The 24045-nt window shown below is 49.6% G+C and overlaps 1 protein-coding gene across 4 annotated transcripts in view; it reads left to right on the forward strand.

The window, feature by feature from the left end:
* The window catches only part of LTBP2 (latent transforming growth factor beta binding protein 2), a 70879-nt gene that overhangs the window by 26684 nt on the left and 20150 nt on the right, over positions 1–24045 (forward strand). For all 4 annotated transcript variants that reach the window (XM_071426814.1, XM_071426817.1, XM_071426816.1 and 1 more), the window contains exons 4-11: positions 5896–6077; positions 7413–7583; positions 9149–9349; positions 9687–9955; positions 11486–11588; positions 20089–20163; positions 23080–23202; positions 23663–23827. In XM_071426814.1, coding sequence (XP_071282915.1) covers positions 5896–6077; positions 7413–7583; positions 9149–9349; positions 9687–9955; positions 11486–11588; positions 20089–20163; positions 23080–23202; positions 23663–23827 — 1289 coding nt within the window. The remainder of the gene's footprint in view (positions 1–5895; positions 6078–7412; positions 7584–9148; positions 9350–9686; positions 9956–11485; positions 11589–20088; positions 20164–23079; positions 23203–23662; positions 23828–24045) is intronic.

The raw sequence follows: 24045 nt of genomic DNA on the forward strand, positions 1-24045 counted from the left end.
TGGGACTCTGCTCCCAGCCCATGGGCAGCACGTGTCCTTTCTGGGTACCTGGAGGCAGCAACTGCATCCCAAGCAGCAAGCTGGTTATATTTGGAGAGATGGAGCTTGTTGGGCCCTGAGATGGGGTTTTCCAGACCCTGGGAAGATATTTTTCTTCTCTGAGAGCTGCTTATCTTCAGATTTGTTTTGGCCAGTGCTATTGTTGCCCTTCTGAGAATTGCTCCTTAGGTCTCAATAGTCTCTGTCATCTTTCCCTGATCTTCATCATGAACATCAGAAGATTTGTTTCCAGCTGGAAGAGTAAATTTCCAATCCTCATCTTTTCTGTCCTTTCTGTGTCTGGGGTTAGTGCCCCTCCCTGCTGACCACACTGCCCAGGACTCACTCTCTCCACAGTGCCTCAAGCCATCCACCCTGCTGTGGTCTGTCAGGCTTTGGCTGGGGAGAGGGTGAGGCAGGCTGGATGAAAAACCAGTAATACTCTTGTGGTACTTGGCTCTGCATTTCTTTTACACAAATAGAAAAAAGCCCCACCGTTTCCCAGCTCACTAGCACTCTGGCCAAAGTCAACAGCTGCATGAAGAGCAGCCGATAGAAGCTAAATCCAGGAAAGACTGAGGTGTTGCTGCTGGGGAGAGGGAAGTGCTTTGAAGAGTTTGCCACCTTTGCCTCCAGCTCCAAGGAGGATGCCTGGTGTTAGGTCACTAAGAGAACAGTTTGCCCACCTGTACTCCCTCTGGCTTTTGCTTACCCAGAGAACCGTGATCACCAGAAGTGATCCGAGATTTGCAAATAGTTTCTATATACAGTGGGTTAGGAAAATAATATTGTTTTCCAGATACCTCAGTCTCAGTGATTTAGACTTGGTTATTGTGACTCTGTATATCTAATCTTGAAATTGCAGGCTTTAAAAAAAAATCTGTGGTTGATTCAGAAAACAGAAGTCCTCCTATCCATCTGTGCAGTTTCTGGGAGTCTGCCAGCTCAGCCCTCAGTGGAGTGACAGGAAATCATTCACCTGCTCTGTTCAGAGAACAGGCACCTTGTAGGTTCATCTGGAACTGGCAGTAGAGCCATGATATCCAGAGCATACAATATTTTTATACCTTCTCTACCCTGCTAAGACTAAAGCAAATATAGAGCAGGGTGCAAGTGGTACCAAAATTCATTGAAAATAAAATGTTTACACACAAAAATGCTGTGGTGATGTGTGGGATCTCTTGCTGAATGAAATACAAGTGTTATTTGGGTCCTGCAGGGATATGTAGCACAAGAATGTAGGGGACCAGACCTCCCTTAGTTCTCTTGACTTCTAGCACGTGTCCTCAGGCTTACAGAGAATCCAGGCCATTGACCTGCACCTCAGAATAGGGCAGCTAAAAGCACTTGTTGGATAGTTTTGAAAAACTGTTGCAGATGTGGGTCAATCTGCACAGCTCCCTCCCATCCCAAATCTCTTAATTTTGATAAGCACCCAATACCTATAGGTGTTTCCATGTGAAGGTGACTGAGGTCTCTCAGCTGGACCTTTCAGCTGGTAGAAATCAGCAGGAATGCTCACACCCATGCTGGAAGGAGAACTCTGCTCCCTCTGCCTTCCCTCCTTGCCCCATGTTCTGTCCTGGATCATTGCCACCGTGAGCTCCAGAGGTGGGTGCTACAGGACAGCCCAGAAGGAGAGGTGTCTTAGGAGTCTGCATGTTGATTTTGCCCTACAGGCTGTGCCTGACACAGAGAAAGTTGTCAGCAGCTCTGATGGATGAAGAGCAGGCAGTTGTCTGTAAAAGAAGAGACCACTGCCTCTTTGCAGAGATGTGTGCTGGCCACGTGCCTGGCTGAAGGAGTGGAAGCGAGTGATACCATGTTGGGGGAGGCTGTAAGACTGAATGAATATGAGGCCCTGGGACTTTAAGTGACTGGAACATAGTGCTTGAAGTGTCAAACTCCTCTGCCTCTTCATTGCCTCTTCTCAAGCAGGTGAAGGCATGGAGCATGGTAACACAAGCTCTACACTCTGCTGATTTGGAGCTACCCCATCTGTTTCCCATCCTCACTCTTCCCCCTAGGACAGCCACATCACTGAGAGAACCTGTGGCAGTGCAGATCCCTGGGGACTGGCCAAGCTCTGGCCCTATGTTTATTAGGATCCATGAAGTGGATAGGGATTGCTAATGGCTTCTGATCAGATCTGTACTGCTGTGGTGAGCTCAGGTGTATTTCCTGAGACACTTCAAGCGAGCCAGTCCCTGTCTGCCCAGCATGGACTGACTCTGAAGGTTTGGAGGGAAAAACTCTGTTTTGTTTTCCCTGACCATGAGCCAGCTGCTCAGCATGACAAATTGAGATGGAAGGATGCCTTTTGCCATTGACTTCTGTAGCCCAGGCTTGAATGGTATTACTCAACTCAGTCCACAAATCCCAGTGCTCATCCGCCTAGAATAGAACCAAATAAACAAATTAATTCAAAGCAAATCTGACCCCCCCCACCTCCTCCCTGCTTCAACTCACACTGGAATGCTTTGCCAATGAGATCTCACTAGGATGACTTTTCCTCAAGTGTTGCAAACCATAATGTTCCTACTCTGTTCTTCCTTTGTGAAGTTGGCACTGCCCCTTGTAGTAAGGTCATATAATCCCTCTTTCTTTGGAACTGAAATGCTAATGATTATTTTATTTAATGCCCTTCACATGTTGTTGTTATGGGGTTTTGTGGGTTTTGTTACAAAATTTGGTAATCCTAGGAATGACAAGAGATGTTCCTAAAGACAAAGGGTGAAGTTCCTTCAGGCAGGCAGTGCACAGAGCCCAGCCAAGCTGTGCTACTTGCACACAGCATGCTCCCTTTTCTCAAGAGTAGACGTGATGTGAGGGTTTTCAAGCAGAAGAGCTGATATTTCCCTCTGTTATGCTACCTGTCACCTTCACCCAGTGACTCTTCAGATCCCAGGGCTGGCACTAAGACAGTCACTGTGTTTGGGGGAATGCACTTCTTTTCCTCAGGGTGCTTCCATCTCTGCAGTAAAAGACCTTGGAATCCCAGCCATGTTCACCCATAGGACTGTGCTTGGGATCTCTTACTGGAAGTCAGAGAACAAATGTGCCTGAGCTTCCAAGGTCTGGTAGCTCCTCCCTAGCCTCCCTAGAGTTCCATATGGCTTTTCCTTTGTCACTAACAAAACTAGCAGTAGCACACCAGGTGACAAAGCAGTACATAACAGGCATTAGAAATTCCTTTTCTGGCTGCAGGGCTGAATTAGGAGCTCAGAAATGTGTGGGCAGGCCATGCCTGGCTGCCCTGGCCATCTGGGGTAGGTGGCACTCTGCAGGATCTCAGGGGAGCTTCTGAAAGGGACTGAGGCAGAACTGAAATAAGGTTCACTTCTCTTTAATTATTCTGGCTAGCCTTGCTGATTATTGAAAAACAAGCATTATTTGCTGTCCTCATCTCAGTTTAGATCTTGATTTTAGCAAGACAAGAAATATTTTTGTCAGCACACTCTCTTCTGCTGAAGGGATGTATTGGGAGTTTGGGAATCCACCACTGAGGTTTTTGCAGAAGAAAGAGATCTATACTGCTGTATGTAGGCCTGCTTTCTAGTAAGGAATCATTTGGCTTCAGTTTGCAGATGTTGTCAGCTCTTTACACCTGGTATTTTGTTCCTGCGGAGAAACCTGTGCCCTCTAATCAGAGCACCTCTTCTTTATCCTAAATTGAAGAGATTGAATATTTTATGTTTCTTACAGAAAGGCATTTTCACTAGTCCCCCAGTTATTTCCACCGTGTTTTTTCCTGTATTCTCTCCATATTTTTGACATCCCTTAGAAGATGTGACATATTTTACATCACAGCTAGGGTGATATTATAGCATGTATACACCCTCCTGTGATGAGGACGTGTAGGGAGGCAAAAATACCTCCCTGTTCCTGTGGTGTTTCAATGTCCTAATGTCAGGGCATTGAACTGACAGTTCATATTTAATTGCTTGTCATTAGCCCTGAAATCTTTTCTGAATTGCTGTTTTCCAGGATCATCTCCAACTATCTGCAGCTGCTGCCTGCATTCCTTCTTCCTAGAAGTGTAATCCTGCATTTGGCTCTATTAAAATCCCATGTTGCTTGGATGTATTTACCCTCCACAGAGATCCAAACTGCTCTGTGTGATTGCTCTGTTCTCATCACAATACACCACATTGCAAATTTTTGTGTCAGCAGCACACATTATCAATGTCGATTGTATGTTTATTTAGAAATAAAAATATTTATTTCCAGATGAAATTCTTGAATCATGCCAGGCCTCATACTGATCACCCTGGAACCCATCTAATTCCCTCCCCAGTGGCAACTACTTCTTGTGTTCTGTTTCACAGCCAGTTTGTTATTAATTTTGCATGTGCCTGATTGGCATCGTACTCCCTGTTTATTTTTTTATGGAAATAGCATAGGCTCTCAGATGGTTGGTGTGCATGTGTCTAATTCTATCAAATTATGAAAATGGACTCCTTTGACAAGAGTGGTTCTTCACAGACCTCCTTGACTTGACATCAGTTTGTATTCCTTTTGTTTAGTTCCCAGATAATTGACCTGTGTGTCATCTTTTCCATTGTTCAGGGCTGATTTTGGGCTTGCTGGCTGACAGTTACCTTGTGTGTTGTTCTTGACCTGCTTGAATACCAGCACAGCATGAGCTCCCTTTCCATCTCCCCAGATCTTATTGTTATTCCAAGCTATCCAAGGAATGTCTGCAAGGCAGAGCTGCTGTCAGCCAATTCTCATTGAATCACCCAGTCCTGTTTGGTTTAGAAATTTGCCTTTCCTGTAGACACTGTAACACATCTCCTGTGCTGACTGTGACAGGGAAGATGGTAAAAACCACAGAATGGGATAGGCCTCTCTGGGCACTTCAGTGGGAAGTGCCACTTTTTGCCTCAGCCACTTCATCAGAGATGAAGGTGTCGGACAGGGTATGCAGAAGAGTTGTCAGTACTGAAGTTCAGTTACAGAGGCATCCAAGGCTGGGACTTTCAAAGAAACCCAAGGAGCATGTGGGCAGCCAACTTGTTTTGGCCATTGGCTGTACCAAGCCTTTTTCCTTGCAGGTAGTGCAGGTGAGAGTGAGATGCTTTTGTTGGAAAGCAGAGTACCCTCCTGGAGGCTTAGTGCTGCAGTCAGTAAAAGGAAATGGGAGCAAATGCAGTAGATCAAGATCTTTAACACAAAGAGCTCTGCCTTGTGGCCTACATGGCTTTATAAAAGAGCGTGTATGAGATGTGACCTTGAGAGCTGGATGGCTTCTCTGTGCTTAGTCCCCTGAGAGTACCAAAAGCCATCAATGCATTTAGTGCAGAAAGTTGTAACTGCTCTTACAGACTTGAGTTCTTGGTGATTCTCTCTTGTTTGTGACTCTCAGGGGCCAAGTTTTGTGTATTTGCTTGGTCTGGCCTCTTCTCTGACTGTCTTACTATTTTTAGTGCTTGTCTGGGGCTGGGAAGGCAGGTCCTGAGAAAACTTCCACCATAAGAACACGTGTATTTGGAGCTGCTTACATTTGCTATGGTCAAGGAACAGACCTTGAGTGTGATGGGCAGTTCTTCAAGGCAGCCAAAGCATCCCTGTGGAAAGACAGCCTGATGTGATGGTACAGAGGGGGTGTCTTGGTGAATACCGTGTCCTGCCAGGCTCAGGTCATGGGGCATAGTTCCTAGAGGGGAACAGTGTGCCATGGTGATGACTGAAAGTAGGGGAGGAGTGGGATCCTGCACAGGTGGATGAATCTCTGTGTCCAGGTGGCAGCTCAGGCAGCTTGGCAGTGAAGGCTGCTGCTACATTGGTTGACAGGGACTGTGGGTTAGTGCAGTCACTCGTGAGGCATATTGGTCCATTTTTTCTCTTCCACAGGATTCAGAGCAGAATTGGCTCTCCTGTCTCCCCTCAGCACACAGGGTCCTCAAGGACTGTGCGGCGCTACCCAGCCAGCAATGGCCAGCTCACCTCTAATGCACTCCCCAACGGGAATGGACATGAGCAGAGCAGACCTGGCCCACACGCTGTTTCCCAGGAGCACACCTTGTCTGCAAAAGGTAAGGTCTGTAGGGCTGTCACTCTTTTGGGTCTTCTTGGTGGGGTCATGGGAAAGGGCAACACTTTAACTGGGGATTCCCAAGAAACCATGGATTCCCAGGACTGGTGCTGCTCAGTGGGATGAAAAGGGAAGGTCAGCATGGGCATTGCTGGTCTTGGCAAAGAAAGGGGCTCTACTGAAGGAGGACACATCAGGGAAGCAAAATGCTGATGGCTTGAGACGGGAGCCAGGGGATATGACAATTGCATCTCAGAGATGTTGAACATCACCCCAGCCCCGAAGGGGAATTGCCTCAGTCTGTAGGAATGGTGTCTCCCAGCTTATTCCTCAGTCTGAGCAGCTCTCAAGATCAGATTGTGCAACCAGCATCTATTTCTTCCCTTTGGCTGCTGCCTTGATGCCTTCTGACATGAGCAGGGATTAGGCCAGGCTGCTGGGACATGCAGATGCTAAGCCAAATGCTTTCCCAGCTAGGACAGATGCCAGTTGTCTTCTGCAGCTTGGTTCCCTCCTGAAGCTATGATTCCCCAAGGAGGCACCTCAGCCCCTATGAGTAGGGCCATGAACCTGGCTGAAGCTGTAATCTGAAAGTGGGGATTGAAACAGGGAGTGGGGTGAGCACAGCAAGGACAGCACATGACTGTCCCATTGGGGTGGGATGGAAGGCTCTGGTGTCAAGCCAGCTGGTTACACAACAGTTCTGTCTGTTGACCATATTCCACATGTCCCAAAGAGCTCTGAGTGTGATTTCCCATCATATGGGAGGATGGTGAGGGACCAGAAAAGGACCATAGATAGCTGCAGGAGGTCAGGGGACACTTGTAGGGTGACAATGATTTTCTTAAGACCTGATGCTCTCTCTTCTAAATGACAGTGTGTTTATGTGAGAAGACTTCCAGTGGTTTAAGAGCAGCCAGTCTTCTGACTACTGATGTGGTTGGAGAAAGAATATTGCTTAAAGTGCCATTGTTCATGTGTTGATCAACTCTTACAGCTGCTGGAGCAGAAAACGGGGTGGAGTGAGCAGGGGCAAGGAGAGGCAGAATCACAGAATTGCAGAGTCAGCTAGGTTGGAAAAGATCTTTAAGATCATCAAGTCAAATCAATGATGTAACACCACCTTGTCAGCTAGGCCATGGCACTAGTGCCACATCCAGTCTTTTCTTAAACACCTCCAGGGATGGTGACTCCACCACCTTGGGGAGGGACATAAATCCTTCTTTGCACTGGGAATGCTTTGGAGCTTGAGCTGCAAATGACAGCTTGAGCTGCAAATAACAGCTCCCCTGGCCTAGAGATGCTGTTTTCACTTAGCACTCTTTTTCTTTCTTAGGGGCCAACCTGACAGAGAAGATTAGGAAGATAAAAATTGTCTTCACACCCACCATCTGCAAACAGACGTGCCAGAGTGGGCGCTGCTACAACAGCTGCGAGAAAGGAGACACCACCACTCTCTACAGCCAAGGGGGGCAGGACCACGATCCCAAATCTGGCTTCCGCATCTGTGAGCACCCCCATGTCCTCCACCTACTTTCTTGCCTGTCTCCCCACTCTATCTTCCTGCCTTTCCTGACTCTACAGACTAAGGGCTTCGGCTGCTGTAGGGAGAGGAAGCAATGGCTACTCTCAGTGCCTTCAAAAGTGTTTTCTGGGGTGTTTGGGGCTTACTCTCTCTGGGGGAGGAAGAGAGACTTTGCCTCATTGCTCTCTTTCCTGGGCAAGCAGATCCTGTTTCCATCTCACCCTGGGTAGAGAGGATGTATGTGCTTGAGTCAGGCCTGCAGCCAAGCCTCACCACCTCCTTCTTCTCAGAGCCAGCTCACTGCTTTAGTTGGCATCCAGTCTTGGGGCTGACTTTCATCACCTAATTTCCCCCTGTTCTCTCCTTTCACTCACATGGCAGCCAGGAGAGCTGGCTGCAGGTTGCAAACTGTTCTTATAAACAGGGCTTGCTGAAACCACTGCTCACCCTTCAGAGCCACTGGGATTGCTCATCAAGTCACTGGGATATCCAGCTGTGGGTTGGTCACATTGTCTTGGAGCGAGCTGGTGGGAGAAACATGCTGGACTTGTTGGGACTTGTCCTTTGAGTGCCTCTGTATCACTCAAATTCTTCTACTGAGAGAATGAAAAGTCTTGCTGTTGTGGACACTGATGGAAGATTGTGTTCCCAGAAATTTCTGCCTAGGTCCCAGTTCAAACATGTGTCTCCTCCCCTTAAACTGGGTGCTGGGCTTGAGCATATGAGCTTAAAACAGGATGGGTGTTCATCCCCTGGGATGAACCTGACAAGCCATCCAGGAATGTGGAGCAGCAGTGTCTCATCTCATACTGAAATGAGTCAGGATAATCTGTCAAGGAATCCCATGTGTTGGTGGAGTTTAGCTCACATTGAGAACTGCTCTGGGTTGCTCCAAGCATGATGAGGTCAGAAAGGACATGACTTTGGTTTCATCTCTGAATGCTTTTTCTGAGCCTGTGCAGATGAATTGCTCCTGCTTATTTTGTCCCACTCCACACTTCTCCCACATGAACTGCTGGCAAGGCCAGGGCTGGATGTGAGACAGGCTGTGAGGATGTAGCTCTCTGCCTGTTCTGTCTGCCTCTCCCATCCTGCTGAGTTCCCTTCTGGGCTAGGAGTAAAAACCCTGCCAAGTGGGGAGGGGGCGATGCAGAAGGGAAGAAATTGGGCAAACCTGGCTACATATGGTTGCCATGGCTCCTGACCCACTCCAAGAGATCCTGCTGTGTCAGCAACAACACCTTGGCAGCTCCCCAGGACATGGGTGCCCCAGCCTGGCTGTGGCCCCAGAGCCCAAGGGAGGGTTCATCTTCTTCAAGCCATGCCTCCAGTTGTGAACAGAGCTTGGGGAAGACGGTATTGTCCAGCAGGGACCTGAGCCTGCCTCCAGGCTGTAAGTGCTGACCCCAGCCCAGTGCTGGGCCTGGTCCTTGGGACATCATGGGGTTAGTGCTGTCCAGGTGCAACTGCCTGGTGTCCCCCAGCTGCCCTTGGCTAGAGCCAGTGTGTCAGTTTCTCCTCTAAGCAGATCTCTCTTTGCCTTGCAGACTTCTGTCAGATCCCCTGCCTGAATGGAGGGCGCTGCGTGGGCCGCGATGAATGCTGGTGCCCCTCCAACTCCACGGGGAAGTTTTGCCACCTGCCAGCTCCCTCTTTGGAAAAGAAGCAAGGAGGAAGAGGCCCAAAGACCCCAGCTGACAGCTCCATGAGGCACTCCACATATACCCTGCCCTTGTCCAACCAGCTTGGTGAGCATGGCCAATGGCTCCAGACTCCACATTTTACTCCTACTTGTGTGCTCCTCAGATCTTTTCTAATAGGCCTCAGGAAGCCACTACCTCCTTATGCCTGTGGTTTCAGGCCAGGTTGTTAGACAGGAAGTTTCCCTAGTTTCTTGTGGAGATTTTGGTAGGCTTGTCCTCTTTTTAGGCCAGAGAATTATTTTCTCTTAGATGCAGTCTTCCTCTAGATTTCCTGGCGGGCTCAGTCTACCTCTCCTCCCATTTGACTTTGTTCATGATGATACTCTTTGGGTGCCAAATTGTTGCCAGATTTTCACAAATGTGGTGTAAACTCATCTTCCAGCTTCCCTAAACCCTTCTCTGGTGAACGTCCACATCAACCACCCTCCAGAAGCCATTGTGCAAATTCACCAGGTGGCCAGGGTGCGGGGTGATGCAGAGGCGTCGGAGGAGAACAGTGTGGAGGCAGTCCTGGTGCCTCAGCTGGCTGCTGTGCCCTGGTACACCTATTCCCATGGGAATGGGAACAGCATTGCCACTGAGAGCAGACAGCAACAGCAGAGAGCCCCAGGGCTGCTGGGGAGGTGCTTTCGGGAGGCTCTCCATGGGCAGGTAAGAGGACATCTTCAAGTGTTGGTGTATTCCTTGTTGTGGGGTAGGGGAGCGTTGGCTTTTGGCGTATAGAGGGTGGCTTTATTCTGTGAAGCTGTTCAGCATCAGCATGGGCATCGTGCAGGTGCCATGGGCACAGGCAGCAATGTGTTACTACTTGGGAAGAAAAAATTTCCTTGCTTTGATCCAACTAACTGCCTTGCCCTGACCAGGCTGTGCCCTGGGGCAGCACAGCCCAGACTTGATAGCTTTCACACACAGTCTGGTTTTAAAAGGGTGCCCTATTTATAGCAACATTTACAGCCACGCTCTGCGATTATTATAGGAAACGTATAAAACATAGGAAAATTCCTTTCCCTCTCAGACGATAAATGGAAGTCTGATTTCCATGGAACCATGCCTTCCTGGAGAGCTCAACTGGGGCTTGGGAAGCAAATGCACGTGAGGGACTTTCTCACCCCTGTCCCACAGTCATTGTAATTTCTTATTTTGTCTTTCCCCATATGTTTCTCTTGCGTCACTGGAAAAGCATTGGAGGTTTTTGGCACCCACAGGAACACCTGTGAGCTCCCCCAGAGCAGTTCGTGCTCAGAGAGACCCCCAGCCTGCCAGTCTGGGACTCAGCCCCCTCCCCACTGCTCCCCAGCCTTTTTGGGGAGGCTGCTCCCAGTTCCCATCCCACCCTTCAGTCACTCCTGTCCAAGTCGTTTCTAGCAGAAAATATTCTTAGCCATTCTCTAGTGCAAAAAGAGAGGAGATCAGAACCTGGGGCTGGAAAAGCCCTGCTTCTCTGTGGGGGGATGGCAGTGCTGCGACCTTAGGAGCAGAGGATGATGACGCACAGAGATGCTTACGGATGCCTGGAGAGGCAGTAAGAGATGCTCTAGGGGCGGCAGGGGGTACCCTTGCTGTGCTCACAGCTCACCCAGCTGGGGTGATGCCGTGCCTGGGAGGGGGTGAGGAGCTGGGCGGGGAGTGCCTGCCTCTCCCGCCTGCCTGCCGCAGCCGAGCGCTCGGTATGCAGCGCTGGGCAGGCGGCCACGCGTGCCTGGACGGGCGCCAGCCCCAGCCTGCGGCCCAGCGGCTCCGCTCCGATGGGGGAGCCTGTAATCCAGAGGGCCTTGCCGACACTGGGGGGAAAGAGAGACTCATTCAGCAGAGGAAAGTGCCTGACAACAAGCTCCCTGCCAGGCTGGAGTGGTGCACCCATTTCACAGGCTAATCAGCCAGCAAGGGGCTGATTCTGGGGCTTTGCCAGGTGATATCATCTCTGGTTCATCTCTGCTCTGTTTGATGGCCCCTTCCCCTCTGAAGGGTGCAATCAAGGGAGGTTCTGTCTGCACAACTTTTTACTATCTTAATCCATATCCCTGGTCCCGCTGTGTCCCAGTGGGGAGCTGTGCCAAGAGGGCCGTGCCAGTCTCTGACCCCAGACAGCTGTTCCCTCTGCTGGCTCTGCTGCTGTCCTACTAGCTGGGCACATGTTTCCTCTGCATCCCACAGAAGCCTGATCTGCTCGTCTCTCCACAGTGCACCAACCCCCTGCCAGGGCTTACCAAGCTGGAGGATTGCTGTGGCAGTGTGGGCCTCTTCTGGGGCATGGACCAGTGCCTGGCCTGTCCCCCCCGGCCAGGTGAGTACTGCTGCTGGCCAGGAGCTGGGACAGCATGAGTGATGGCCTGCACCCTCGCTAAGAAAAAGGGCTGCCTCGTGTAGCTGAGGCAAGGAGCAGAGCTGTGGGTCTTGATACATGGCTCTCCTTGGCCCTCGGGGATGGGCAGCATGTCCCAGGTGAGTGCAGGGCCATGCCAGCTGCTGCCCCAGCCCACCAGGGAACAGTGCTCTTGGTTGGGTGCTGGGCCCAGGCTCATGTGGCCAATGGTTTCCACCATGCTAGCCCCATTCAGAGGGAGAAACAGGAAAAAAGCAGCCGTGGGTTTAGGAGGTGCAGTTCTAGGTTGGAGAAGGAGGCTGCAGACTTGGCCCTATAGAGTTACGGGCTTGCTCTGGGCCCAACACGGGTTTGGCAGGGGCTCTGGAAATAACACTACATCAAACAATTGGCAGGAGCACACCCGGGGTCCGTTCCAGGGGCATGGGCGTCCAGCTCTGTTTCTGCTGCACTTGGGAGCTGGACAGACTGATCTAGCAGGAGATGGGGATTCCTCATCTGCTCTGCTCGGGGAGCTTCATGACGAGCATGGCCCCTTTACCACAGTCACATCCTGTGTTGTGGTGGAGCAGCCATACAGGAGGACTCCTGGCCGGAGTGGAAGCAGTCCCTTGGGCACAATGGCTCCAGCATCCAGTGCTGACTGGCTGTGGTGCAGGGCAAGGTGCACTCACCTGGTGGAATGTGGGCAGGGAGCTGCTCACCTCTTCCCTGCCTGTCTGCCTGCCTGCCCCCTCCCTTTCATTGCTGCCTGCCTGCTCAATCACATCCCTTCACTGGATCAAAGAACTAAACAAAACAGACCCCATGATTCAGGAGACTTTGGACTCCTGAAGTACAGTGTAGGTATCCAAGGTAGCAGGTTTTGCAAGCAAGTGTGGTGCTGGTGACTTCTAGCTCTGCTCAGAGTTTTTCCTGCTCGCTTACACACACATTCCCAAGAGCTGAATTTGTGTCTCATTATCCTCCCTCAATTCGATTCCTACTCAGCCAGGGGTAGGGCTGACTGGAGCCAAATTCCTTGCAATCACAGACGAGGTTGTCAGCATCCTGGAACCCAGTCCAGATCTTAGGAGCTCTGATTGCTGTCATCTTCCCAAGCTGCATGGCTGTGCTGTGGCCCATGTGCCAGCCCCAAAAAAGTCTTGGGCATTTGTGGTGTGGGGGTGACCCTGGGGTCTGCAGGTTCTGTACAAACAAGGAAATGCCCCACACAGGCCTTAGCCCCTTTTCTTTGTCCCTGACCTTCTTAACCCCAGTCATGGCTTTCTCTTCCCCATCCCACAGCAGTCTCCCTGTTTCTCACCCATCTTTCTGTGACCCCTCCATTAAAAAGCAGGGGGCTGCTTAATACTTCAGTTGGGCTGCAGACTGCTGCAAAAACTCTGCACCTCCTTTCTTCTTCTCCATGCCAGGATGCAAGGTGCTTGCAGAGAATGCAGCCAAAGCTGCAGCAGTGATTTGCTCTGCTGGACTTAGCGCTTCAAAATGTGTCTAATTACAGGCTTCTAAGATGTGAAAACAGACACAAAATACTCCCATGTGCTCCTTGCAGTCAGCCAACCAAATGCACTTAAGACATGACTCCTAGCTGCCAGCAGGCTCCACAGCTCACAGCTCAATGCATGCTCTGTGTCCCAGGAGCAGTTGCAACTCAAGGCAAGTTGTCACTGCTGGTTTTCACTGAGTGAACAGATGTCTGTCTGGCATTGTTTTCAGTTTAATTCCAGGGTGCTATGAAAAATGTATGTGGGTCTTTTGTATTCCTGTGCCACAAGAAATTCCCTCTGGCTTTGGGTGATAAAATTTCTCCTTGGAGACTTAATGGCTTTTGTGATTTTGGCAGGAATTCAGGCTAGTTGAAGGAGCCATTTTCATCCTATTCTATGGTATACAAGTATCTTGCAGCTTTGGCCATCTCTGGTGTAAGGAGCTGTAAGGCAGACACATGATGGAGGCATCTTAAGAGAGCCCAGGATTGTGGAGTGAGAGGCCCAGGTAGATGGCATGCCTTTCTCTGGCATGTTGTCTTCATACACAAGATAGCTGACCCCAGAATGGAGTCAGCAAAACGGATCTTTCTCAGTGACATTACTTCTTTAACAGCGCCACCAAGCACTGTGACCTGTCATTGCCTTGTGCCTTGTCTGCCAGGGTTTCCAGTTCCATGCCAGTGTGAAGGCATTGTTTCATCTACTTCCTGCCTGTAGACCATATCCCACACTCACATTCCTTCTGCCTTATGGTCTTGCTGGCCTGTATTGTGCTCACTCAAAGTCACTGGGCTGTAGTTCAGTGATCTGGTGTCTCGTGCACAGAGATAACATGTCCAGTGTATGTTTCCAGCTTTCTTCTTAGCATTGTGATCTTCAGAGACAACTCCTTGCTCTCATGAGTGCCAGGGAAGCACGGAGCAGAGCAGACTTGACAGCATTGGGAATTTAATTCCAGCAACTAGAGACAGAAATGGCAGAAGCTAGTTCAGTGTAAACACTTACAAACGTACAGAAGTGCAGCCAGGCAAGAGCTAGACAAATGGGGAACTTGTTTGGATTGACTGTCTGCCCGAGACACTGATTGTTAGTAGAGTCTGGATACGTCCGGATGTCTCCATCGTCTGCAGCTTTCATGTTTGGTACATGTTTGTGTGTGGAAAGACATCAGAGAAGATGAATAGGAGGCAGGCATCTGTCCGAGCAAACTTACCATGACCAATCCTCGCTATTTTTTATGTTTTATGCTCAGTATCAGAAAAGCCAAGGCACTCAAATGCTTTGTCTGTGTCCTAATGAGACCATGTTAAAAGTTGAGTTCAAAATTAAGGGTTGACCTAGCCAGGAGTCTCTGTAGTGAGTGCTACTTTAGTCTTAGCTATTTCCTTAGGCCATGCTCAGGCTGTGTGGTTTGCTGCTGGGGGGCTGTATGTTGTTAAGTGTCTTCAGAGAAGTGGGCACAGAGGTGGGTGTTCCAGCAGGCTATAGTAGAAGTTCCTGGAGCTCATGCAAGTGAGAACTAAAGATAGGACCCCCATGACATGTCAGAGTCAGCCCAGGGAGAAAGGGGAGAGCCAAGGGCTTGCTCCATGAGCTGTTGGAGCAAAGGCTGGTTGTCGCTGGTCCATGAGAGAAAGAGATGAGCCAGAGACAGGGCCCTGGAGGATGGCAGGACATCTGCATGCTGCCATGCAGCTGCAGTCCTTCAGCTCTGGCCAGAATTTGGTGGATGAAATGTGTTGTGTTGCAAGATAGGATAAATCAGGTGGAGACATTCAGTGACCCTCCTGGATCTTTTGTACTTGGAGAAAGCAATGGAGCACACACTGAAAGGCTAGAACAGAAGGGTAGGGGCAAACAGGAGCTGGAAGGTAAAACCTGGAGAAGACTGATAGAAAGTAAAGAGAATTAGAGGCTGATGAAGCAGCTGAAGTAGACACACTAGGATGTGACTGAAAGGGAGCTCAGGAACAAACACAGTAGTTGAGCAGGGCTGGTGAGGAGCCTGCACTGAAGCAATGTCCTGTCCTGTGGCAAGCTCAGGAGGTGGGGCTAGTAGCAGGTACACTGCTGGGCAGAGCTACTCCCGCTTACCTGCCAGACCGTGTGTTATTTTGGGGGATACAGTGGTCTGTGGAAAGAACATGTTGGAACAATATTAAGAGATGGTCTGTAGAAATTAAACCAAATGAGACTGGAGCTACAGGTCGACACATACCCCATGGCAGTTGTGGATTTGGATACTGGTTTTCCTAAAGCCTTGGCCCTTCTCAGGCACATGGGGATAAAGGAAACTGGTAGCAGAGAATTCTGTCCAGAGGGTATCACAGCCCTGCTCTTCTACCTCCCCCCTGTCCATGAGACCACACACCTCTGGAACCAGCAGCATTCCAGGAAAACACCCATATCAGTGGAAACCATCTGCAGTACTGCCAGAAGCTACAAGTCTCACCCTTCTGTGCAAATGACAGACTTTCTGGGTGCAGGAGTAAACCTGCATTTTCTAGGTCCTGATTTTTCAGTGCCCCCTGTCCCTTATTTCCAGCTGCAGTCAGCCTGAGCATGCACTGGGTTGTGCACCCACTCATTGTGCTCACTGCAGATCTTCCTGGGCTGCTTTCTCTCCTCCTATGGGTTTTAACTGCATTAAGAAACAAGTCTTTGAAGGCTATTGTTTTGTTTTTATTCCCACTCCACGTGTTTTTTCAAGTTTTTTGTCCTAGAGAAAAGTCTGAATTTCACTGGAAAGTTGGATCTTGTAATGTCTGGCTTGGCACCCGCAGCACTCCCCTAACAGACCTCCCACTGTGAGAGGGGTGGCAGCTCACCCATGGAGCCATCATGTCAGGAACGCCAAGTGGCTCTGCAAGCCTCCCCTGCACTCTGCCTGCAGGCATTGAAACAGCCACAGGCAGTCCCCTGGAAATCAGCCTCCTGCTCTGCTCCTGGGAACAGATGGGGTAGGATACAGGAAAAAAATCCCTGGATATATGGGAAGGAGGCTACAGAGGCCACTGTTACCATGTGCCACAGGGAGTCTGTGCAGAACAGTAAAGAAAGGCTGGAGGTGGGGAAAGAAGCTGAAACCTCTGCAAGGTCGTTCCAGTACTACAGAAAGCAATACTTAACCTGGGAAAGCACAGCATTTTCAGAAGTGCTTTGTTCTGCACAGTGCTCGTTTTGCTCATCATTCATGTCCAGCATTGTTGTAGCAGCACGCAGCAGCACAGTGTTACAAAACTAGGGTTTTTTAGGTACAAAGAATCTTCTTGGAGTTGGAAGCCATCTTGGGAGCAGAATAAGGATCTTTCTGTTGAAACAGTAAATGGCAAAAAGGAAATATCAGAGTCTTTTTCCTTCAAGCATCTTTTGCACCTGCAAGATTTTTACTGATCATGAGTAGAGCCAGAGGACTGCGTTTTGTATCACAGATGTAGCACTGGTGCATGCCCTCCCCACCACTACTATCATAACCCTTGTTGGGGCATTGGAGAAAGTCTTGCTGGAGCCTCCTTACAACAGACCATCCAGAGAGCAGTCATGACAGACCTGGACAGAAGGATTTGTCTCTTTCCCTCTGTCCATTCTGTGTTAGAACTCAGCTGATCCCCACAGCCACAGCCTAACTTCTTGCCATGGCACCTCTAATACATCTCCGGAGGCTGCTGTGGGGCCCAAACTGCTCTGATCTTCTGCCAGTGAGCTCAGCAGCTCATGTCCTCTGTGCAGTGGAGGCTGATCTTCTCTGCTTCACACTAAACCAGGCTGTGGCTTAACTGAGCCCACCACCCCCATTTCTCTAGGTGTCATGAGACAATTCACTCCGGCTCCTTTGACCTCCCAGGACTAGCAGAGGCACCACAGCCACCCTCAAGGTTTCTCAGTGAGTTGATGTCTTTAGTATGGTAGATGGAAAGACTCAAAATAAATGGGCTAGCTTTCAGGAAATGGGCATTTCCTCACTTCTCATCTGACCACAGGCTTGCTTCTTCCCCTTTTAACAGAGTGGTATTGTATGGACTAATGTAATGTCTCATCCAACAAACATTGTCTCACTTCACACCCTTGTGCCTACCACCTCTAGAAGTTTTCCACTTCACCATCACCCTGAGCTTCTCCAGACAATGTTTGGGCAGCCAGAGCTGAGGGTAAAATCTCTTCTCCTAGGAAGTGATGAAAAATTAGCCTAATTGCTTAAAGACTACCCTGCTAGGTGACAAAATCCCTCTGCCCAATTTCCGTTCATTTCCTTTCATATTATGATCTACTTGAGTATTTTTCTAGCTGGGGACAAAGATGCTGGTGGGAGTCCTGGGCTGTGTCTGCTTCACACTCACCTCCTTTTTGAGCCTGTGAGCCTATTGCATACATGCTCCTTTGAATGAGCCCAGCCCTGACAGGGATGCCTGGTGCTTGCAGAGCTTGCAGAGAGATAGTGGAAGCAATGAGAGCCAAGAGGGACTCCTAATGTGCAGCTTCCAGGTGGCCACATTGGTTTGGCACAGTGTCCTCAGGGCTGAAGTGCCCAGGAGGCAAGGTTCTGAAATCACAGCCTTGAATGAGGAACCAGGGCTCCCTGCCCTCAGCAAGGCTGAAATCTGTCTGCCTGACAGATGCAACTCAGCTGCTCCATCCCTAGCCTCAGGCTCTGGGAGAACCCTTCTTGGAGAGAGTGTAGACAGACACAGGAGACTGGGGCCCCTTCAGCTCTGGATGTGACAGATTTCTGCCCTCTCTGATCATCAGATTAGCTTTTTCCTTTTGGTGGGTTCCAGAGGAATAGCCTCCCAACAGCTGCATGAGAGAAGGTTGGATGCTGATCACCTTTGCAGAAAACCTAGGTGTCCTAGGCTGTTTTTTTTTCAGGAGGTTTTGACCATCTCTGTTGTTGTTTGGCCACATCTGAGTGTGTGGAAGGAAATAGTCCTCTACTCAAGAAACCAAGCACAAAGCTGAGAGTTAATAGCTTATATCCTCCTGCAGCCACACACTGTCTTCCCTTGTGGATAGATCCAGGCAGCCTCCAACCAATACTTCAAAACTCTCTTGGTTCCCTCTTGGTACAGAGAGATCTGCTCACATTACATTACAATTGTTCTTTCCAGGGAACATGGGTTTCTTTGCAGAGTTAAGACGTTTGTCCATAGCTTCACAAGTGATTTGCTGAAGTAGAGAGGTTTCTCCAAACTGGAGTTTGGTAAGTGCTAAGGTGGCACAGACCTGCAACTCATCTGCCCACCACTGGCATTTTCTGCCTTGCCCTCTCCCCAGCAGCATCTGTTGGAGGGATGCTGCACAATCTGTTTCTCTGCAAACTTTTCAGAGGGGGAGCATGGCTCTGACACATCATCACTGTTTGATCTCCAGCACGCTTGGCTTCTGCTCAGAGGGCTTGCACATAACAATGGTGCTTCATTTGAGTGTCTGTTATCACATTGTGCTGAGGTTGACAGATGCTTCCAAGCACAGTTAATGCCTGTCGGCAGCCCCAAGCACACAAGCTATGGTGTGGGAGGACCTGAAATCCCACTGGGGTACTGAACCTGGAGCCCATAAGCCAGAGGGTTTTTTACCTTCCCAGAAGGTTGGAAAGGTACCCTGGGATTCCCAGTATCACCAGGAGCTCCCTCATCCCTATCATCCAGATATTTGTTAGCACTTGCTGCCTACAATTGATGACTAAACTGTAGAAGATAGATTTTTTTTTGTCTTTGTCATTCACTCAGCTGCTGAGGATCAATGTACACGTGGAAAACCTTGTAGCTTCATTTAATATACCTGAGAAAACCAGGTTTTCTGTTCTCCTTCCTGGAACACGCTGGTAATGATGTGTTCTCCTGTCTTTTATTTCCTAAGCACCTTTATCTTAGGAGGCTAGTCTCTGACTTTTGCCTTAGAAGAACTGTCCTAGAATGGCCTTAAATTGCTTTATAGAGTTCAAGTGTTCGGGAGAAAGAGTTATGGACATGCCTGCTCTCTGGCCCCAGAATGTGTTCTTAAACTTTGCAGGCTTTCTTTGTGGTCTTAAACTTTGCAGGCTCTTGCCAAGCATCTCCTGCTGTAAGGATGGTCTCAGTTTGTCCCTGGTTCTTGAAGTTGCAATGTGTAAGGAATCTGCCAGACCCTTGATATGACTATTGCCATGGAGGGCTTTCTACATATGACACCAAGGAGTGAGCTACTGATGCCAGGCAGGAGAAATTAAGAATGGTTGGAATATGCTTGGGCAGTCTCTTAGCTGTTGGATGCACTCCTTGTTCCCAAGCAAAAGATCCAGAAATTGTAAAAGAAACCCCACCCTGGGAAAATCCCAACCTTAGGCAAAGTACCCTTCTTCCTACCCCCCCACCCCATTCTTACTCACTTCCCAACCCATCCACTCAGATTCCCTTTTCCTTGCTCCAAAATTCAGTGCCTAAATTTGACTTCCTAGGAATTTATGAGCCACATTTTACTTGCCTTTAAAAAATTTGGAGAGGTTTAATTGTGCGTGTTACAGAACATTTTGAAACCCACAAAACTATTTAAAGCAGAAATCTGAATTTTTCTTTGATGAGAGGGATTGGGGCAGGAAATCACATGCAGTATAAAAAGAAATGTAATAAACAGGGCCTGAGTTGTTATTTCATCAGCTTGTCAAGAACCTCAGCCATTTCTTTCACTCTGATCTCCCTTGTCATGTGCCACCTGGCTATCCAAACTGACCTAGAAGGAGACAAAGTGACATAGTGGTAGATATGAGGCACAGGCAGCACCTCTGGGTCACCAGTTTGGCACTTGCCAAGAAGCAGAAGACACTGCATGAATAACGTGGCTGCTCTTACCTTTCCCTCTGCCCTGGGAGTCATCAGAAGCCCACCCAAGGCAGGCCTAGGGACACTTTGCCCTCTGGAAGGAAGGCAGAGAAGGGAGGTCACTGGTGGCTGGCTCTAGTGCCACTGTCCCACACTGTTTGCTTTTTTCCCCAGCACACCCTGTGATTGAGAATGGACAGGTGGAGTGTCCCCAGGGATACAAGAGGCTGAACCGGAGTCACTGCCAAGGTAAGGATGCTGCTTTCATCTGTTTTTCTCCTTCTCACACTCACTGTTAGAGCTGAAATTATCTACACAAAATACATTTATCTAAATCCCTGGTATAGCTCTGCAAAGAATGTGACTTAAAAAAATCTCCATGTTGTCATCAAGAATAAAAGAAAACCAGGTAACACAGGACTGTGTGACTCTGCTGACAAGCACAGTGAGCACATAGTTGGGCCAGTACAAGGAAACTCCCCTGTTAAGTCCTACTGACCCAATAAGGACCTGTGTTTATGCTCTGTTAAATGTGAGTGTAAAAACACTTCTTCCATGTTCTGAAGCCAACAGAAATTCTGTTTCCTAAAAATATTTGTGAAGGTTATCAGCTTGTTCATTTGTTCATTTACAAGTAGGATAGTGCCAATTTGAACATTTACAAGTGGGAGAGTACCATAAAAGCGATGCCTTCTGTTCTGACTGTGTCACTTGTTCATGCTGCTAGGCTCCCCTGCCTGCCCCAGGCTGCCAGGATCGATCTGTTTCTCACTTCTGTGGTCCCTCAGTTCCATATGAGGAAGGCACCGATCTCTCCCCTTTTCTCTCTTGTTCGTGTTTATTTGGCATTTCTTGGACCCATACTGTGTTTTTCTGTCCTCTGACTAAAGAGGAATTTTATTGTTCCCTTCTCGTGATCCCCGAAAAGCTGAGAGGTGTCATCTCACAGATGCAGCAGGGAGCAAACCCAGGGCTGGCAGTCCAATGACTCATCTCTTTTAGCTGGGACTTTCCACCCTGCTTATTTAATTAATGATTCAACCTGCCCACATTGTCCTGAGGGAGAACTTTTAACAACACAACAACTATTCAGCTTGGTGCTCAGATCTCATCCCTTATGTGGCCACAGACAGTGCTGTGATTATGAGGAGCTACCCAGAGACATAAAATACAAGTTGGGGGAACAAAGCAGCTGGAGGGACTCATGTCAGAAAGCAGAGATCTGCAGTGCCTGCTCTGGATTTCTGTCCCCTGTGGATCAGAGAGAAGCAGAGGGAGATGACAGTGTGGATTTGGCTAGGAAGATGTTTTTGCACAGGAAAAAGCATGAACCAGAGATTTGTGCCTCTGGATACTCCTTTGTAAGCTGGACTGGAGAAGTTCTGTTCTTCAGACACTACTGCTTCAAGGTGCTATTCCCATCTCTACTGTGGCAGCAGAACTATGTGTCAGAAGCCTTAGCACCTCACTTTAGGGCCCAGAGTGAGCAATTTGGTGGACAGATGTAGGAGAGGCTACATGGGGTCTTCTTTTGCCAGCCCAGGTAGGAGGGGAGACTACCTGGCTTTGTGGGTTATTGTTAAAAAACTGTGACTGGAGGAGGACCCTGGCAGAAGCCCACTTTGCTCTGTTCAGTATGGACAGAAAGGGTTTTCTCTAGTGCCTTCCAGCAGAGGAAGGCACTAGAGGATTTGGCTGCACTACGTGGTGCAGTGAAATCCTACTCCTCCTTCCTTCTGCAGATCCCTGTAGCACTGGTACCCCTGACTGACTTAACTTCTGGCCTGGTCTTCATGGCCCTGTATGTCTTACCTGTGTATGGAGCAGCTGGTGGGATGAATGGAGGAGTTTTAGAGCACAGGAGTGGGGAAGACCTCTAGGTCATTAAGTCTGAACTTCAGCTGTCATTGCTAGCTGTGTGCCTCACAAGACAGCCCCCTCCACCAAGCAGTAGTGCTTTGGCTCTGAGGAATAAGGCAGTGCTGTGAAAGCTGTTCCTGTGTCTTCCACCCCATCCATCTTGAAACAGTTCCTAGAGCACCACTGAGTGCTCTGAGGGCACTTGAGGTCTCACCAGGGCCATGTACACTGGCACTGGGACTGCCCTGTGTCTTTGGCCTAGCATCACGTTGGCATTTCTTGGTCTTGGCAGCTCAGAGCTGTCCTGTGAGCAGTGAGTGGGCCCTGAACCCTCTCACTGATGGCTTTCACCTCTCAGTTTGCAGTATATGTTCCTGTGGTTTGTCTCAGGGTTGTGCTGAAGTTACTCCCAGTCCTGCTGCTCTGTGTCTCATCCAGCTCTTCCTGCACTGCTTGTGCCTCCTGACACAGCACATTTCATCAGCATTCTGACTGTTTTGGGCCAAGCTCTTTAGTGAAGATAGAAGGCTGCATTATTCCATGAGGACACCTTCCTCCTTACTCTCTATCTGAAAACTGCCCTCAGCTCCCCTTAATGCACTTTTTGCCAATGTCTTCTCTGGCTTAGCTCATACATTTGTACATGCTGCTGTAGGAAAGCCTTTACTGCAGGTCAAATGGATGATCCCAATGGTGTTTCCCTAGGATAAACCCAATTTCTTCCCAAAGACTGTGTCTGATGAGTGCTGAGTCAGGGCTAGAGGCAGAACTTGAGGCAGGGCTTGAATGTGATGACTTCACACTTGCTCACCCTGTTCTTAGAAGAAGGCACAGTGAGCCACAGTTGGCCCACCACCCTTCTGCCTCTGGATGGGATCTGTCAATGCCCTTCCTGCATGCTGGCACCGAGTTTCTCAACAAGGATCCTCTGCAGGTACTCTATGGAAGCAGTACCAGGAATCAGGAGAAAGGACAGGACTCACCATTCCTGGCTCGCAAACAGCCATGGTAATAGTGACCCTGACAGAGTGGCTCACTGTAGGGGCCACATCTGTTTTACACGAGGACCAAAAAGCAGAGCAGTCATCCACAAGCCATCCTGCAGCTGCAGCAAGCAAGCTCTGCAGATGTGGGACTACTGTCACCACAGAGGTCCCCACTGTGCTGCTTGGTGTAGAGGCTGCCTCGGACACCAGCCCAGCTGGGACCCCTTTGGTTCACAGCACCTGAATGGGAGGCACTGCGTAGGGAGTTTAGCTCACCCTCAGCTTCTTCACATCTCACAAGGTTCTCTTCTCTCCACAGATATCAATGAGTGCTTGATGCAGGGCCTCTGCAAAGATGCCGAGTGTATGAACACCCGTGGCAGCTTCCGGTGTACCTGCAAGCCTGGAAGCATGCTAGACCCATCCCGCAGCCATTGCGTCTGTAAGTGCTCCAGGGAACCCCTCGGTCTGGGGAGGGCCCTGAGCAGGACGCCATGGCTGAGTGGAAGCCACAGCGTGCTTCACATCTCCTTTGAGTGTACCTGAGCAGGGTTGTTCTGCACTTTTGTGCGCAATGGGTCCCAGTCATGAATTGATCATTCTCCATGGACATTGCATGGTCCCTGAAGAGGCTGAAGAGAATGTGCATGTGGTGTGGCAGCAGAGAACACAGCCCCCTGGGATGAGAGAACTCCCACATGAGCTGGATTTTTGGGGGATGACACTGTTGGGGTAAAGGCCCAATGGTTGATGGCCAGGGGGTGTCCTGGAGAGAAGACAGGGCAGCCCTTGGGCAGGCTGGGAGGCACAAGCAGAGAAAGAGCCAAGGGAGAGAGCTGAGTGCCCCCATTGTCTCATTGAGAGCTTGGGCACCCCCGTCCCTGACACGCTGTTTGTTTCAGCGGACAAGGCGGTGTCGATGGAGCAGGGGCTGTGCTACCGCTCGGCAGCCGGAGGCGTGTGCACCCTGCCCCTCCCGCACCGCATCACCCAGCAGATCTGCTGCTGCAGCCGCGTCGGCAAGGGCTGGGGCGACAGCTGCCAGGAGTGCCCCACGCCCGGCTCAGGTGAGATGGGCCTGCTTCGGCTCTGCTCGGGTTACACTGGGGTTGGGGTTTGCCTGGACACAGACTGGGGTTGGGGTTTGCCTGGACACAGACAGCTGCAGGGCCCAGAGCTAAGCAGCACAAATGCTGTCCTGGGAGAAGGTACAGAACCCAGGAAGCAGACCTGGATAATACTGAGAAGATGAAGCAGTCTGTAATGGGAAACCACTCTGTACCAC

The sequence above is a fragment of the Agelaius tricolor genome, unplaced genomic scaffold (genome assembly GCF_023055355.1).
Source record: "Agelaius tricolor isolate 1412-34295 unplaced genomic scaffold, bAgeTri1.0.p SCAF_5, whole genome shotgun sequence".
Lineage (NCBI taxonomy): Eukaryota > Metazoa > Chordata > Aves > Passeriformes > Icteridae > Agelaius > Agelaius tricolor.